The 17,176-nt window shown below is 47.0% G+C and overlaps 2 protein-coding genes across 3 annotated transcripts in view; both read right to left on the bottom strand.

Annotated features, from left to right (window-relative positions):
• Window positions 1-2,248: 2,248 nt before the first annotated feature.
• On the bottom strand, window positions 2,249-12,548 carry FNDC10 (fibronectin type III domain containing 10). The gene has a single exon (XM_080381326.1). It carries the CDS (start codon window positions 5,445-5,447, stop codon window positions 4,770-4,772), a length of 678 nt encoding a protein of 225 aa, XP_080237452.1. The 5' UTR covers window positions 5,448-12,548; the 3' UTR covers window positions 2,249-4,769.
• Window positions 12,549-12,733: 185 nt separating this feature from the next.
• Window positions 12,734-17,176, bottom strand: part of LOC308061394 (uncharacterized protein) — a 45,571-nt gene continuing 41,128 nt past the window's right edge. Inside the window, exons 11-14 of one of the 2 annotated variants that reach the window (XM_080381300.1) lie at window positions 16,333-16,400; window positions 15,868-16,032; window positions 14,658-14,742; window positions 12,734-13,260 (exon numbers count right to left, since the gene is read on the bottom strand). In XM_080381300.1, the coding sequence (XP_080237426.1) occupies window positions 13,244-13,260; window positions 14,658-14,742; window positions 15,868-16,032; window positions 16,333-16,400 (335 nt within the window). In that variant the 3' untranslated portion in view covers window positions 12,734-13,243. The remainder of the gene's footprint in view (window positions 13,261-14,657; window positions 14,743-15,867; window positions 16,033-16,332; window positions 16,401-17,176) is intronic. The other variant, XM_080381299.1, reaches the window with a different exon arrangement.

Raw genomic sequence — 17,176 nt, 5'->3', positions numbered from 1 at the left:
AAAAAATCTTGCCTTCGGTCTCCTCAGCCATTCTTGCTAAACCTGCCCCGCTGGCGGCAATGCCTGCTCTTTTCTTACTTCTTATTCTGCAAAGGCACTCTTGAAATCAGCTGGTAGTTCTGGGACGTCTGGTGAAATCATCAGGTAGTTCTGGGATGTTTGGTTAGTGAATGAATTATCTGAATGTCCACATCTACTTTTACGAAGGGTCTACAAGTCAATGCCCGGAGATGTCTGGAAACGTCTTCCACAAAAATCACTTTTGGAGGGCTTTACTTGGCGCACTGTATAAATACTGCACTTCCCTTTGCCATCATTTACATCCTGGCAAAGCAGGCTGAAAATACTGCCAGTGAATTTTAAATGACAAGCCAAACATTGCGATACAAAAACTTCTGCATCAAAAAACATTCTTTCAGGTGAAAACAAGCAGGTGGTTTGGGCATTTTTTTTCCCAGATGAGGTGAGACAACGTGTAAAGCCAGGAGATGCGGTGAGCAGATCTGTGATGAAGCAGTACCAGTCAGGGTATATTTGCTCGGGCTAAAACTGCAAAAGGCCCAATCCAAGCATCACTGCTATAATTCCTAAACCTTTAACAGGAATGTGACAGAGTCAACTGTTATCTGCCACTTTTTTCTCCTTTCAGCCCACTCTTTCTAGTCTTTTGGAACACGGGTGAAACAGAGCAGCAGTTCACAGTCTTGTAAGACTACAACTCCAGGTCTCCATGGAAGCAAAATACCAGCTTTCACTTGCACCTCCAAATAAAGCCAAGAAGCCTTTCCTTTTATGCGCCACAAAAATATCATAATGGAATTAAGAGAGATTCTTTGCCTGAGGCACAGACCGTTTCCTCCAGAAGACTCAAAGCTGGGGTCAGGCTGAGCTTGAGCTGCTTACATTTAAGCACTTCTTTGCCTCACATTTAGCACAAGGCAGGGAAAAAAAAAAGCCAGTTAACGAGCATATCACTCTCCATTTTAACTTCATTTGAACTGGAAATTACCAGATAAACACAGGACCACATATTACCTGACTGTACCATATGGATTTTTAATACATAGGTACCTGTATAGTAGTAGCAATACAGAGAATGTGTAGCATCCTTAGAAGCTGTTTCCACTTTTCCCCACAGCATTAGGTGCATAACAGCCAGCTTCCTAGCAGTTATAAATCAGCACACTGCCACTTCTTTATTGATGCCTGGACAGACCAGATTGATTGCAACTCTGCAAGGTACTCTGCCTGTTTTGGGAATTGCTACAAATACTGGATAAAGCTTTCTTTAACTGTGCAGTCTCACAAAGGTTTGTGGGAGACAAATTAATATCAAATTTATGTACATGTAATTTTCCCCATTACTGCCAGAAAGAAATGTCTATACTCATGATGGAGGAAAAAACCCACTGTTATCAGTGGGTTGGCATATGTTTTGCTTGATGTCACATAAAATGAAATACAGAATACTCCGACTTTCTTTTCCAGACACCAAGATGCATCCAATCAAAACTTAATCCACTGAAAATTAATGAGGAACTGTAAGGTATTGTTTCCCATGTCCCACTTATAAAACACGGAAAGGAAAAAACCTGACAAAAATAATCCTTTAGAGAATTACAGAATTTGCTCCACCAAGATTTACATTCTTGTTTTACACATGTTGCTCTTGCTTGTCTACCCTCTGCCCAGCACGCTTTGCAATGCAATCCACAGAGACAGATGCATGAAGATGTGAGATGACTACAAAGTAACATCTCTGTAGTATCTACTAAGAGCTGGCTTAGCAAGTAACTGTAGCCTATTGATAACCTGTAGAGGTGTCATATTGAAGATAGTGACGTACAAAACAGTAAATTAAATTTGGTGCTGTTTCCTCAGACTTACATCAGTGTTACTGCAATGAACAGCGGTCTGCACACAAAATGAAGTAGCTTGAATTGGTAAACAGAGATGGATTTGGGAGCTAAACGCAGCTCATTCAAAGGTCAAAAATAGGGATCATTTATATAAAAACCCAAAGACACCTGACTACTGTAATTAATGGTTTTGAATGGGTGAGTCTTCATACGAAATTTCACATCTGGCTTCCTAGATCTGAATGACTGAAGCAATCATCTTGAGTATTGCACCTGTTTTCCCCGTGCTGTTGGACACGCGGATCATGAGCTCCTCGCACCAGGTGTTGTGACCTCCTGCTTGATAATAATATTTTACACTGGACCAGATGATCTCTCCAGCTCAAGCCTTTTATTTTTTTAATTTTTTTTTTTAATTACAGACAGTTCCATGATCAAGTTCAGGCAGCAGAAGGGCTTGCAGTCTCTGTCCCGAGGTTTTCAAGGCAACACTGGATACAGCCCTGAGCAACCCGGTGTGATCTCACAGCTGACCCTGCTTTGAACAGGAGGCTGAACTAGATGACCTTCCAAGAGGTCCCTTCCAACTTGAATTACGCTGTGATCCTATAGTCTAAACCTCCAGTGAACCAAAATCAAGTATTCAGAAAATACATCTCTTTTCATTTTCCCATTAATATTGTCAGAATTTTATGGGAGGCAATGGAATATCATTATGACCAGTCTTTGGGCAGATCTGCTCGCTTTGAGTCAGACAAGATCTGGAACCAGTAAGTGTTTGTGAGGTTTTAATTTCTTTTCATTATTCTCTTAATTTATTAAGGTCAATGCCAAGGTGGTACAAGGCCTATTATTTATACATTTAATTTTTACATCTGGCAATTCACAACAAGATGAAGAACAAAACAGTAACGCTGGTGACAGAAGCTGACAAGAAATATACAAAATTGGTGCCACTGTAACAGTCCTGTGCAGAACTGGCTACAGGAAAGACTGACTTGAAACCTTTAAAAAACCTTTGACCCAAATTTACTGTGTTTAAATTCACTGAACTAAACCACGAGGTACAATTTATCTTAATGTTCTTAAAACCGATTGCCTTTTCTTCGAGCAGTCAATCTCCTTAGGGATAAAAAAGAAATAATTATGACATTGTCCTTCTATGTCAATGAATGACACCATGTGATGCTGGGTACTGTCAGGCTGCTTAAATCAAGTACATAGGTAAGTTAATAAAAAGAAAACACTGTTTAGAATTTAGTCAGCTGCATATGAGAAAGAAAACAAAGCAAGAGTAACAAACAAAAGGTATTTCTGCCTGATGAAATATAGACCTTCAGTTTCTCAGCCACTCTCAAATTATCGAAGGGATTATGATTAGTACAAATACTGCATTTTCTTACGGATTCCATATACTTTCTATGTTTACCTTCTAGCAAGTTTATACTTCACAACCTACTTTCACAAATAAAAGCACAAGGGTCATTCACCGGTGATAAACATTTACACAAACAGATCACATAAGAACGTATTTTAATAGCAATACCCTTTTACAGGAGAGCTGTTCCCCTACTTTTGCTTTAGGTGCTCAGATGAAGTGATATGAAGTCATTTTCTGTTACAGCAGTCAACTACATACAGACAACACTAAAGGAGAACTAGCTCACTAAATAAATACCTCTCAGGTGGTAACTGACTCTATTTTGTGTATATATTAAAGTTCAAGTAATGATCAGCCTAAGTGTTGTTTTTTAAAAAAACAAACAACCGAACAAACAAACCAACAGCCACTAGTTTCAGAGACAAGAACACTAGGGGAGACACAGCTGTCTATGAAGACTACAGGAACAGATATACCAATATAAATGGGACAAACTCTCAGCACTAAGGCACAATAGAATTAATACTAGAATATGGCTAAAACCTTACTTACTACAGCATCGGGTGAGCGGTTAACAAGGAGTGCTCCTGTGCTCAAAACGCTCGGCTACAACATGAGTGAGTTCTGTGTTTAAGATGCTTTTACCTTAAGTGTAGCTGTGCGCGGCATTCCTAAAAGGTGGGATTTCAGAGGGCAGTGATGGTGCTCATTTACATCGTACTTATTTCATGATTAAGGATCGGTTCATTACGTGCACAACAAAACGCAAGTTTTCACACCAAGTTTGTCCCTTTAGCATTGTTCATTGTGGAAACTACCGATGTGACAGTTCTGCAGGGTGGAGGAAAGCTGGTTTAGGCGTGGTGGGATGCTGACAGCCGCTCCAGCTGCCCGAAAACCCCTGTGGGTTTGCACAGGGGCCAGCCTGGGTCCCAGAACTTGCGAACAGCGTAAGGCACGATACAAACCCCACTCAAATCACAGGATTTAGGTGGGCTTTGGATCAAACACACACTCAGCTATTGGTTTTGTGGTTCCAACGGCCTGCTTGCCCCCGGACCCTAAACAACACCCCGCCCGCCCCCCCCCCCCCCCCCCCCCCCCCCAGGAAAAAAAATCAAGCACGTGTCTCAAGAGCAGGGGGGTTGAGGCCTCGGCTTAGAACAAGGGTGTTCTGGAGAGACTTCTCAAACAGGCCCTCCGTAAGGTCTGTCGCTTGCTTTTAAAACCAGGCATTTTTCTGGCACCTGTGGACCTCTGCCAGTATTTACTTTGAATCCACGGAGTTCCCACGAGTCTGGCTCAGGCTGGAAAGCCACCCTAGGAGGAAGAAGAGCTCCGAACACTGAGGAACCCCCAAATCCTGGCACCCGGGGAAAGGCAAACCCCAGCCACCCAACGCTTCCACCGCGGCCCTGGGCAAAGCCTCTCCCCCTCGCTGCCAGAGCCGGCCGGGCGGCGTGGGGCACGCTGCCGGCGGGGGCCCCCGGGCGAGCGGCCGCAGCTCCCGCCCCCGGCCGCGCTGCGGGTTAGGCACGGCGCGGGGCGGCGGCGGCCGGGCCGAGGGCCGGGCTCATGAGGTTCTCGGTGATGTAGGCCACCAGGAGGCAGATGAAGACGAGCATGACGCAGATGGAGCCCCCCACGGCCGTCATGGCGACGACGATATCCCGCATGGCGGCCGGCTCCACGCGGAACTCCACGCACTGGGCGGGCGGCGCGGGGCGCGGCGGCGCGTAGCGCGGCTGCAGGCAGAGGCGGTAGCGCACGCTGCCGTGCGCCTCGGGCAGCAGGTAGTCGCGGCAGGCGGCGCCCAGCTCCACGCTGTCGCAGGGGAAGCGCGTGTAGGTGCCGTCCCAGGAGCAGTTGAGCGCGAAGCCGCGGAGGCCGGCGGCGGGGCGCGGCGGCCCCCACTGCAGCAGCACGCTGCCGTTGCGCAGCACGTTGGCCACCAAGGCGCCGCCCGGCGAGCGGTGGGCGCGGCAGGCCCGCGCCGCGCACTGGAAGCCGCGGGCCGGCGTGCGGAAGCAGAGCCGCCCGTCCGCCGAGCCCTCGGCGCCCACCTTGTAGGGGCACCACGGCTCCTCGGGCCCGGCCCGCCGCGGCGAGGCGGCCGGCGCCGGCCCGGCGGCGGGCGGCGCCCTCAGGGCGGCCGCCGACGCGCCGAGGCAGAGCAGGGCGAGGAGGGGCGGCAGCAGGCTGGGCATGCCGGCCGCCGCGGCATGGAGCCGAGCCGCGGTACCGGCGGAGGGCGGCGGCGCCCCGTGCGCCGGTTATAAACGCGGGCTCCGCAGCCGCTCCGCCGGCCGCCAATGGAGAGGCGGCTCCGCCGTTAACTCTCGCTGGGCTGCTGGGCAGCGCACGCAGAGCGCACCGGCCCCGGCCCCGCCGTGCCCGCGCTGCGGACGGGGGGGGGGGGGGCGGGGGGGCCGCCGGGCTCAGCCCCCCCACCCCGGGGGTTGCGGGACGCGGGGTCCGGGCGCTGCCCCGCCAGCGGGGTCTCGTAGCCCGCAGCGATGGGGGCCGGGGCAGGGCTGTGCAAAGTTAGAAGCGCCCCTCCAGCTGAAGCACACCTCCTTCAAAGAAATAGGGGGCAGGTGGATTTTTTTTTTAAAGGTTATGTAGATTTTTATTTTATTTTTTTTAAAGGGTTATGCCTGCAGACCTCGGCTGCTTTAACCCCCTGGGACCAGAAACTCGGAGAAACTCGACAAGGATGTAACATAGAGGGAGAACGACATGAATCCCCCAGCAGGCCAGCAGACAGCAGCAATAAAGCTGTGGGTCTTCAGTGTGCACTCGGCTGGGAGATCAAAGGTACTCACCAAAGGTACTCCACTTGCTCCTGTCTTCCAAAAAATGCCATTTTCTCCTCTCTGCGGCAGGACCAGCCCCCAATCCATCCATCTGATCTCGAGCCAGCTGCTCATCTTGCAGCACAGAAGAGGGCTGAAGGGGACAGAGCAGGGCTCCATCCTTGCATTACACCAGAATGCTTTCTTCTGAACGACCTTGAAAGGTTTACACTACAGACTTGTCAAATTCGGAAACAAAAGATCTCTAATGAAACAATTATAAAAATACATACTTAACCAAAGCACTACCGGGAGGTTTTTTGAACAGTTAAATCTGTAAAAGCTGCTTTAAGTCCCATCTTCTGAGTTGCAGATTTCATTCTACACAAAAAATGGTGTGGGTCTTTTTTTTTTGTTTGTTTGTATTTTGATCAGGTTTTACAGTGTGTCCTATTCTAGTTTTTTTAGCAGAACATAAGCATTTGTCTACATTTAACTTGCAGAGTAGAACAATTACATTACATCGTTAAAACCCCCAGAAATGTGCCTTAACACGTTGGTGTAGTTTTTCTTCATTATATTACCTCTTTGGGAATACAAGATCTACAGATTACTATGTAAGTTTTCCTTAAAAGTGTTTATTGACTTACATAACTTTAAAATAAAAGAAAAATAAGATTTTGAATCCTATTTTTATTTCATAGCCTAAACAAAAAACAAACCCAAATCGTACACCTTGGATTTCATTGAAGATGTTACTTGAATATATATATATATATAAAGTGTAATTTGCAGCAGCGTGGAACTTGTTTAAATAGTTTTCCAATGCACTGAAGGTCAACATGAGCAAATGGTCTTGTATCAGGAGATTTTTTCCTGTTTGAAAGACGTGCCTTTTTCAAGTATATGGTTTCTTAAGGAAGTCTTTAAACATAATTTAACAGTGCCAAGTAGTATCCTATAATTATTTCCACGTCTAGTTTTAAACCACATTTATCACTGGGGGAGAGGGTGTCTGCTAGCCTATAGAAAGTTGCTAGAAATCTCTTGGTAACAAGAATTATCAGTAGGAATCAATGAAAAAATAGCATCAGCATAGAAAAGGATGCTAAAGCTTCAGTAATGGCTGCTCTCCTTGGGAAACACTTGGTTATCACAGAAAATAGGAGGTGCTGTGCTGCTGAAGGCACTTCTTGGTGGCTGAGGCAAATCTACCTGTGGAAGTTCCAGCTAGGATGCAAAACTGAAAATCTGACAGCCCTTCCTGAGAAATGTGTGGGTGTTCAGGAGATGGCTGAAACCAAACCAAGCAAGTTTTGCCTCCTTAAACTTCATGCAGTTCTCCTAACTACTATTAAGAGCAGATTGCACTCCAGAGCTGTCATTGTTTCAGTGATCAGGGATGAGATCTGGCACCAGCCTCTGATGTTGTTTATGGTCTGCAACGCACTTTGAGTTCTTCTGTTGAGAGATCCAACAGAAGGGTCTGGCATTTGGTATAGGAAAGGAAAATGGTTGGCACAGGAGTGAAGACACCTGGTTGCATGTGCCAACATCACTTTGTTCTGGACTTGAATTCCATACTTGAAGTTGTAGAAGAGGGGAAAAAACAAGCTAACCAGAGATACCTTGCCTCATGGAAAGCTGTGGAAGCCTTCTCAAATGTCTTTCCCAGAATGACTGCCAAAATTACCAGGAATCTGAGTAGACAATCATATTCTTCCCTTTGGTTTCAAGTCTTGAACCTCCGACTCATGCGAGGCAGAAGTATACCTGCACACTGACTTCCATTTAGCCATTTACATATTATGATCAGAATAACTGGTTCTGCAGTTATAGGCTGTTGTTGTTGAACAGAACAGTGAACTGACCTAAATGATCACAAAAGCCATTGAGTATATCCTTGTGCCACCACTGTCATCCTCAGACCTTTTGGTTGCTAGGCATACCCTTGTACTGGAAAACCCTGGTCTTCTTTGTAACAAGACATCTGGATAAACACACATTCCTTTAATTTCCAGCTTTTCTTCAGACACATGAACGTAAGGATACAGAACATCCCAACCCCTGTCAGTGATACTCACACCTACCTCATCTCTCCCATGTGTATTGACAGTCTCTAACGCTAAAGCAGCAGGGAGTTCAGCAAAATTGGCAGGCTTCACTCCAGAGGTGGTCAAGTGTAAAACCGCACTGAGAGAGATGTGGGTTGCGGTGAAAAGGCATGCATTATTGCAAGGTGTGAAGAAGGAATGAGCACTGAAGGGTCTTCATTCCCTGGCAGGCCTATACTCCATTGGTCTAGGTTAGACTTATGTTTAATCCCCAAATTCTACAACTGCCAGTCTCACCCAGACTGTATAGAATTGGAACAGCAGTCATCCTTAGGAACAACTGTTATTAAGCAAGTCATATGTAACTAGAAATGAGGACATTCTTGGTTTAGGGATGTGCAGACAGTTCACCCCTGCAGTATGCAAGGGTTTAGGGCATTTTCTCCTCCGACTCCTTCAAATTTCTTAGAGAAAACGCCTCATTAAACTCCTATTAGACTGTCACATTTTAACCTCTAGAAATGCCATGTAAATGAATGAGCCTAATAATCCTGAACAGGTTTCCAAGTAAGAAATAGATTACAGAAAAGTAGGCTTCATCAAACAGAGACTTCATTTAACTGATCAATAGGCATATGTTTTCCTCATCCATGCCTTTATTTGTAAGGGCACAGAATGTACTGTTAATTCTCATCATCCGGCTAAAAGATGTGGCCAAACCACTTAATACTTTGACACCACGTGAACCCTGGAAACATATTTGTTTGCAGAAATCTAATCTACATCATCTTGCTGGAGCCCAAAGGAAAATAAAGAGCAATCCATCAAAAAATTAGTAACAACGCTACAGGTTAACTACACCTTATCCTGCCCTGCGTCCTTTGGCCTTGCACTACATCTCTAGGCAAAAGACAATGATTTACGCAAGAGACAAGCAAAACCACATGCTTTGGCATGGTCAGTCTGCCAGCGCTGGCTTCATATGAATACTTTGTCTCATTGTTTGCTCACTTAGTAATCCAGCTGTTTCTTAAGACTTTCTTCTGTGCCAGCCTGCAGTAAAGCTCAGCCTGGACTTCCCGTGTTTATCACTTCAACAGTTTGCCACTCGGGCAAAACACTGTCATTTGCTTTAAGCTGTGAACCCCCAGGCAGCATATCAAAATCTGTAACATCCCATATTGCTTTACTGGCCTTCAGACAGGCCCACCACCACATGTTTTCTGTTTTTCTGGTTCTCCACTGGGTTTATGCTCTCCTGTTCCACCTCCCGTCAGAGGAAACAGTGAACTAGTATTGAAATGGAGGCAATTTGCTACAGGCCAGACAAGGAAGGACTAACCGCCCACAGCTAACAATTTATGCAACACTCTACTAATTTTAGTCTCAGATACAGCCAGGGCAGACAATCCCTAGAGCAGAGATGCTTAGCTCTCAGCTAAGGGCAGCAAGCGACATATGGCTGCTAAAGCATTCTCCTAGCAGGGAGCTTTACATTAGGGCTGAGTTGCTACAGTTCCCTCCAAGTCATAACTCTGAGGATTACTCATCCTAGACAAGCAAAAGCAGAGAATTTGCCTCCTAATTTAGATAGCTCCTGCAGTCTCTCTGAATCAGCATGCAGCCTCACCCCCACCGGGGTTCTATTTCCAGCTCTTGATTCACTTCCAGTAAGGTCTGAACTTACGTACTCTGACAGTCACAGACTAAGCGAAGCATGGAAGAGGAGTGAATGAAATTCGGCAGATACCTGTACTACACATCTCACTGGGGCAGCTTGGGCATGCAGGTTTGAAGCTCATGCCACAGACAGTGTTGGTCATTGATCCTGCATTGAACTGTGAAACCATGACATCTTACCAGCCCAGCTGAGAATTGGATGCATTTTTGATCAAGATGCATCTGAACCGATAACTGCAACTCCAGCTAATCTATTCTGAACATGCTATTTATAGCAGACAGTGGAGGCCGAGAAGTATTGCATCATACAGCAAGGTTAGCAATATAAAGCACTCATGCAGCATTAACCATTTCAAGTCATTTTGGATATCTTAAACCCTGTTACAGTTTTGCAGTGAGCTCCTTAGTGGGGTACATGAGCAGCTGTGGCACTTGGTTAACAAACCTTTTCCTAGAATACCTAGAACAGCCTCTGGCTGCTGTTCTGCCTCCGGCACCTTTGCTTATTCTGTCCACAAAGACACTGAGTAGTGTGAGTATAGAGCCCCTAGAACAGCATTTGTCTTCTCTGGAGATCTGCGCTGAGGCCTGGATACCTCTGCTCTTAAAACAGGCTATACTAGGGAGCAACATAAAGTGGGAAGATCAGAAAACTATTTATAAAACTGGGGGTTTGCTGAAGCTGTCAAATGAAATAATTTATATAGGAGTTGGACCACTCTCAGATTTCGGACCCAGAAGAAAGCTGGGAGAAGGAGAAGAAAAGCAGTATACAGTGAATGCTCTGCAGATCGAATGCTCCTTTCCAGACCCGAGAAAGCTCTTCTCATCAGAAGTGGTGGGTTGCAGCTGAACTGCTGCTGACAGCTCCACAGCGACCACGGCTGGGGTGCTCTGCCTTTGACTTCCTTAGCTTAGCCGAGATAAGGTGGCTAGGCATGGCTGCAGGTAGAACTCTGTAGCCAGGAGCTTTCTTGACTCCTGTCCTCCCAAAAGCTTGTATCATCAGCATTCACCTGTAAGGAGTTTGGTATTGTTCAAAACTCTTGCAGTGAGGCTTTTCATGGTCTCTGTGTACACATGCATCCCCCTCCAATTTCAGCAAGCAGCAGGTCAGGTCTGTGAGGTCCTAACTACGTGATTCTTCTATTGGGCTCCATAATAACCAGCAGTACCATCCTGCTGTAAATCTAGAAAGGGCAGAATCTGGAAAAGCAAGATTTCTTGTTGCTTCCACACAACACAAGCAGAGAGCCAACCACATAAACTGTTCCAGTCTACCACAGAGTTAGACTTGCACAGCTGATTGTGCTGGTAAGAAACACCAGGAGAATAAAAGCAACCAAAAAGTCCTATGACATGTTAATTTCAAGCTCCATTAGAATCAGTGGAAGAGGGGAAAAAATAATCAATACTGCCTGAATGAAAAAGACCAAGCTTATTGGGAGATAAATATTGTTTTTCCAAGCGTCTAACAAAATGTGCCCCAAAACAAGGGATTAAAAAAAGCTTAACTAATTCAAATAGGGATCAAAGATCTCTTCTCTGATCTTTTATCAGGTCACGACATTCAACCACAACCTGTGTTCAATGAGTGAGGTTCCAGAGTCCAGGACTTCTGACATGGTGATAAGGAAGTAAGAGACAGCTCAGATGCATGGGTCTTACGCAAGGTAGGAGATGTGACAGCTCTGCCCTGTTCATATGCCTAAACCAGGTCCCAGGCTTTGAGATTTCATGATTAAGCCCATTCTCCTTTCAGCTGCCTCCATTTAAAACTTCCAGGGACTCCAGCTGACTCATTCCTTCTATCTGAGGTCAGGCAGCATGTGTTTTAGAGACTAAGCAAAGCACCACAGATTTCAATCTATTGAATCAACAGAACACTAGAAGTACCCAACTCACTGATTAAAAACCAGACCTGTCTAGATGGAGCAAAATTTATCTTAGCTCTCTGTCAAATATTAGGAGACTGGAAAGAGGCTGAAAAGGATGGAATTGCATTAGTCAGGCTCCACATATTCCTTCATCTACCATCACGACTGCTCTTCCTTACTTCCCCCCCGCTCCTGTGCGCCAAATCTCATCCTCAGCAAGCCTTTCATGCTTGCTTGGGGATCCTGAACAATCTAGGGCACCTAGGGAGGTGCCAAAAGCTAAGTGTAGGTCAGGAAGGTAGGGAGGGGGTCTGGGAGGCAAATGCAGGCTGGGATACGCTCCGATATATTCTGCCGTTAGCCTGAGGAGGGCAGAGAGGGACAGCTCTGCTGGGATGCTGCAGCTGCATCACGAATCATAGTAAGGTTTGAGCAAACACACCCATCACTGAAATGGATGTTTGCTCCCATCCTGCTGCTTGCATTTGAGAACTTTAAGCAGTGGATAGTTTGGCCATTGCCATATTGTCTTCATGTCCCACTGGGGACCATCCACGCCACCAAAATGCTACACAAAGTAAAAAGAATATCCCATCAGAGGGACTGGCAGCTGCGCCATGAAGTGCTTCATTCACCACAGCTGGCAACCTGCAGAGGTTACAGCAGGGTTGCAGTTGTTTCTTTGTGTGGCAGTCCCTGCCACCGTTGCAGAAGAGCCTGTCTTAGCTGAGGCCAGCCCACATCTCCAGGAACCCAGGGTGCAATAACAACATCAACACAAAATGCACAGCATTAGACGGGGAGGCTCCAAGCCCAGCAAGACAGTCACAGCTCAAAGGCAAGGAAAGGAGAACTCTACAGGGTTCTACTCTGAGTCACTGGGAAGGGTCTCTGCACCAGGAGGAGGATCCAGTCATCCATATACACACATGCACACACAGAGGCTGGCACACGGGGTCATTTCTGTTGCTGCTCATGGATAAGTATCACCCTTGCATTACTCCAGACAAAAAGCAGGCTGACTTCCTCTCCACCTTATTCTGATGGGTGCGAAGGATATTTTAAAGAAACACTACTGAGCAAAATATTTTATGAAGGCAGACTCCTTTGTATTAGCAATCAGTCGAGTAAGTCCAGGGACCAGTTCAGGCACCTTTCCACTGCCGAGAGATTAAAAAAAAAACCAACCAGAAAAACTCTCCAGCTTGGGACGGGATAGGGAAAACAAGACACAATAAATCAAAAAGTGCTTCTAAGAAAAGCAGCAGGGTAAAATCATTCCTACAGTCTGAGAGCACTTCCACGCTATTGACCAGAGAGGCAGCAATGGCCCCACACACGTAGATGTAATGCACATCTGCAAGCACCCTGCTCAGTGCCTGCAAAGACAGTTAACTCCTCCTGCCTTTGTCTGTTCTGGGCAGTGTTTAATACAGGAGCCAGTTCCCAGGAGGAGTTCCCATCCCCTCATTCTTAACGTATTTCATTTTCCTTCAGCATCTTTCAGTAGTAGTCATTCTTCTTGCCATCAGCTCTCTGTATATCTGCACGGTCCTTCTGGTCTTGGACAAGTTCCAGGTCATCATTGTCATCCACCTCACCTCCATGATCCTCCTGGGTGCAGAGGGAACAGCCAAGAAGGAAAAGTCAGCAAGGCCTGGAAAAGGAGACCCTAACTAGCAGCACACCATGCTGCTTCTGACTACAGCTGTTCTACCATACCAGCCCAGCTGGGGAAACTCAGGAAAACAGGGAAAAATCCATCTCTGCCAGTGATCTTTAGGTGTCATTGGCAAGCCACTTAGCCAAGACACAGAGGTAAGAAACGTGCGGTGCTATGATCAGCCTGTTCATTTTAAGCAAAGTTAATATCTTGGCATTACAATGCAATTTCAACATCTCAGCTTGTTGCAACTGCCATACGAGTAAAAGATATCCTACATCCACCAATTTCAAACTGTGTAACGAATCCCACCCGTGATGCGCAGCAGCCAGCACAGACTCTATTGGCACTTTTAGGTCCGACTATCCAGTGTACAAGCCAGGTTCTACAAACAGGGCCAGGATAGCTCCTGGAATCAACTTTGCTCTGCCCACCCCTTATTTCCCCACTCCCTTCATTCCCAGCAGGCAGCCCAAATCCTTAATTCCTCAGCAATCATGTTGAAACTGCAGAAAAAGCCAGCAGCAGCCAACACAAAGGGCAAGGAGAAGATGAACAAGACTGGAAGAGGATCCTTCATTTCTACCTACGTGAGTCAGAAGGCACCAAAGCAATCCTCTCTAGTACTCATGCTCTCAATCCTTGGTGGCTTCCAGTCTTTCTCCTAGAGGAATTGCCAACCTGTCACTGACTACAGTAGTGCTGGGGCTCTGAGACACAGCGATAATAGCTGTTTTCAGCCAGAGGCGGCAGTTGCTTCCTGGCAACTGTGGCCCAACCAACACACCACCTCCCACATTTGCCTCACGAGTGGGATGTCACATTCTTCTGCTACTCGCACTTCTGTTTGACTTGCTGGCTGTTAACGCAATGACCCTTCTCAAAGCACAGGTGTAGTTCTCCCCAGCTCTTCCACAGACACAGCCTAGACCCAGTAGGACCTGTGCAACAGACTACAGGGCTCCCAGTGGATTTCTCACCACAGGAATAAACCCAGGGTGATGCTTGGAGAAACACATATCGGTCTTGCCTAGCTGCACCAGCAGAGTTTGTAATTTACCCCAGCTGCTGCTTGGTAAGCATCTTACAGCTCAACTGCTGCAGATTGATGCAGAAAGAAATGAGGAGGGGAGACAGAGCCCAAAGGGCACTCTGAACACCTGAAAAAGAAAAGGGAACAGAGGTAAATGGGCTCCAGGTTTACTCTGGAGACCCACCTCACTGAGCAGGCAGAGACAAAACTGAAGTCAGTGCTCACATCTGGTTTCCTAACAGCTGAGTAATACTCAGCTCCTGGCTACCAACATACCCAGGTAACAATCACACCAGAGAGGGAAAGAGAAAGAACCTTGGTGTCGTACAATTTCTTGCTCCTGATCTTCTTGATAGTCATCCATTGGGTCTTCCCTGGGCTTGGCAGGTCTGTCAGAATCCTGAAAAATACAGAAAGTCAGACACTGTTTAGAGTGCCCCAGCCTACTTCCAGCCCCTGCCAGGGATACAGCTTTCTTGTGTTAGAGCCCAGGTCTGGAAGACTGGGCTACAGCTCAGGAATCAGGGGACAGCAGAGAGACAACGAGGCAACCCAAATGCCATTTGTACTTTCCCCACCCAGTCTCTCTTCCCACCTGCTGGCAGCAACCACCCAGCTCCTTCCACCATGGTGAGAGTCTCTCCGGCAGCAGGAAGGTCCCAGGGCTAGGGCCCTTGCACATGCTGCTTTTGTATCAAGTCCCAGGACTGCAGGCAACCTACAAGTTATTTAGGGAAGAGCTTTAATGAGCACAGCACAGCCCTATCTGAGAGTCAGGTATGTTACTAATTCTTTCCACATTTTCACTAATATTAAGGAGGTGTTGCTGTGCTGGTGCCAATATCTCTTTCTTGTTTGATTTCATGGGCCTGGATATTTTTTTTTTTTTAAACCTCACTATTAATCATGATTTTAAAGCCTGACAGATAAAACACTCCTTTTTAAAACAAGCAACACTCAGCTGCTTGTCAAAACAAGCTAACATTTCCCTGATGCAGAGTCTGGCTTCAGACAGCAAGAAGCACTTTGCAAAATAAATTGATTCCATCTGCAAGCAGGCAAACAAGGAGGCAGAGTTCTCACGTGTTGTCATTGGTGCCAAGAGCCTGCTGCATACCCATCCCAGGGACAGTAATAGCCGCAACAACCAGACCCTGAGCACAGGCCCATATTATTGTCTCTGGTTTTGGTCTCTTAAGTGCTTGGAAAGATACAGCCCCTCTGCAGTAACAGCTGTGGTGTGAGCCGTCTCCTCTCCAATGTCTCTCCAGCCACATAGGTACCGCAGACGCTGGGGCTGACTTCAATAAGCAGAGAGGACAGGGCCAGAACAAGTTCTGGTACCAACCAACCCACCGATTCTCACTCAGGAAGAGCTTTCTCCTGCCTGCTATATCCTTGCAGTGGGTTAGGGATCCATCCAGGAACATGATGTTTTCCTTTGAGTCCTTTAGCTCTCTGCCTCCCCACGTTCATAGCTGGGGATCCCTCCCTGGCCCCTGCTGGTTGCCCTCATGTCAGTCACCTTCAGCGGCTTCTCCTTGGACTCTTCTTTCACGCTGGGCTCCTTGAACTTCTCCAAACCTCCCACCTTCTCTTCAAAGTCGGGTCTCTCCAGCTCAGCTTCCTCAAACTCATCCTCACCTTGGTTATTGGGATCCTGGGCCGGATCTGCAGCATCATCTGGCATCTGGACAAGGAAAGCCTCTTGTGAATACCAGCAGGACATCCCCTTGGAGACAGAAGGCTTGCTGCCTTCACCAGCAAGCAGGAAACACTGGCTTGTAGCACTTCAGTCACACCTCTCCAGGCACATTAACAGTTCTAAAACCAAAACCCCCAGTCTTCCTTATCCCTCTGAATCCCCCCAGAACCAAGGAGTTAGGAGCTGCATGTTATATAGAAGCCTCTGGGAAAGCATCAATGTAAATGAAACAGCTGGATTCTTACTTCAGAGCTAGGGTTGCATCCAGATGACAGCACTACTTACCATTGGTTCCTGAACAACAGTCTCTTTCTGAGAATTCAGGTTCTCCTCTCTCTCAATCACTCCCGCATCTGCAAGGAAAAGGGACAGTTATCACCGTACTCTCTCAAAAGTCAGTGTTGCCAGTTAAGATTCCCAACCTTGGGGAGCAGCTGTATTAACTGTATGCCAAGTAGGAATCTGTCCCGACTACGCCGCGAGGCAGGCAACGCTTTGTGTGTGTTTTCAGAAGAAGAATGCTGCTTCAGTGCCACTTGCAAGGGTTCAGGGCAAACTAGCACCGTGCTCCTACAGCTGCTAAAACTGTTTCCTTGTCCCCACAGCCAGGGCACAAGCACGTGTTGGAGCATGCCCCTAATTTCTGAATGATACACATAGGATAAAGACAAAAAGCAGCTCTGAATTCAGCCCCTAATCTATATTAAGATGCATCTTTCCCTCATGCCACAGCTAAGTCTGGGCAGCATCTATAGCAGCAACCCAGCCATGCCACCAGCCAGAGCGTCACCGGGAGCAAAACTAGACCCCGGCAGGTCAGTGTGGCAGTGCCACCTCCGCCTTCATTGGGACACTGCTCTGACAAGAACAAAAGGCAAGCGGCCTGTGCCAGGCAGGGGGACGGTCAGGGCAAGAGGAGAGTACTAATGAGAGAAAAATACAGCTTTTGCTTTCAGCTAAGGGCCTAATCCTCACCCCAAATTGGATGTGGCTCTGGCACTTATCGCTCTGTTTCTCATCACTGGGGGATGAGTGCTTCTCCTCGGAACATTCCCCACTGGCCAGCAGCACAGCCAGGGCTGTCGAGTCATTACTTCAGTTGTTAATTCCAATTAGGACACAGAGGTCA

The sequence above is a fragment of the Falco punctatus genome (genome assembly GCF_963210335.1).
Source record: "Falco punctatus genome assembly, chromosome: 3".
In the NCBI taxonomy this organism is placed as follows: Eukaryota; Metazoa; Chordata; class Aves; order Falconiformes; family Falconidae; genus Falco; species Falco punctatus.
The sequence above is the reverse complement of the archived record's forward strand: the minus strand, read 5'-3'. Positions and strand labels throughout refer to the sequence as shown.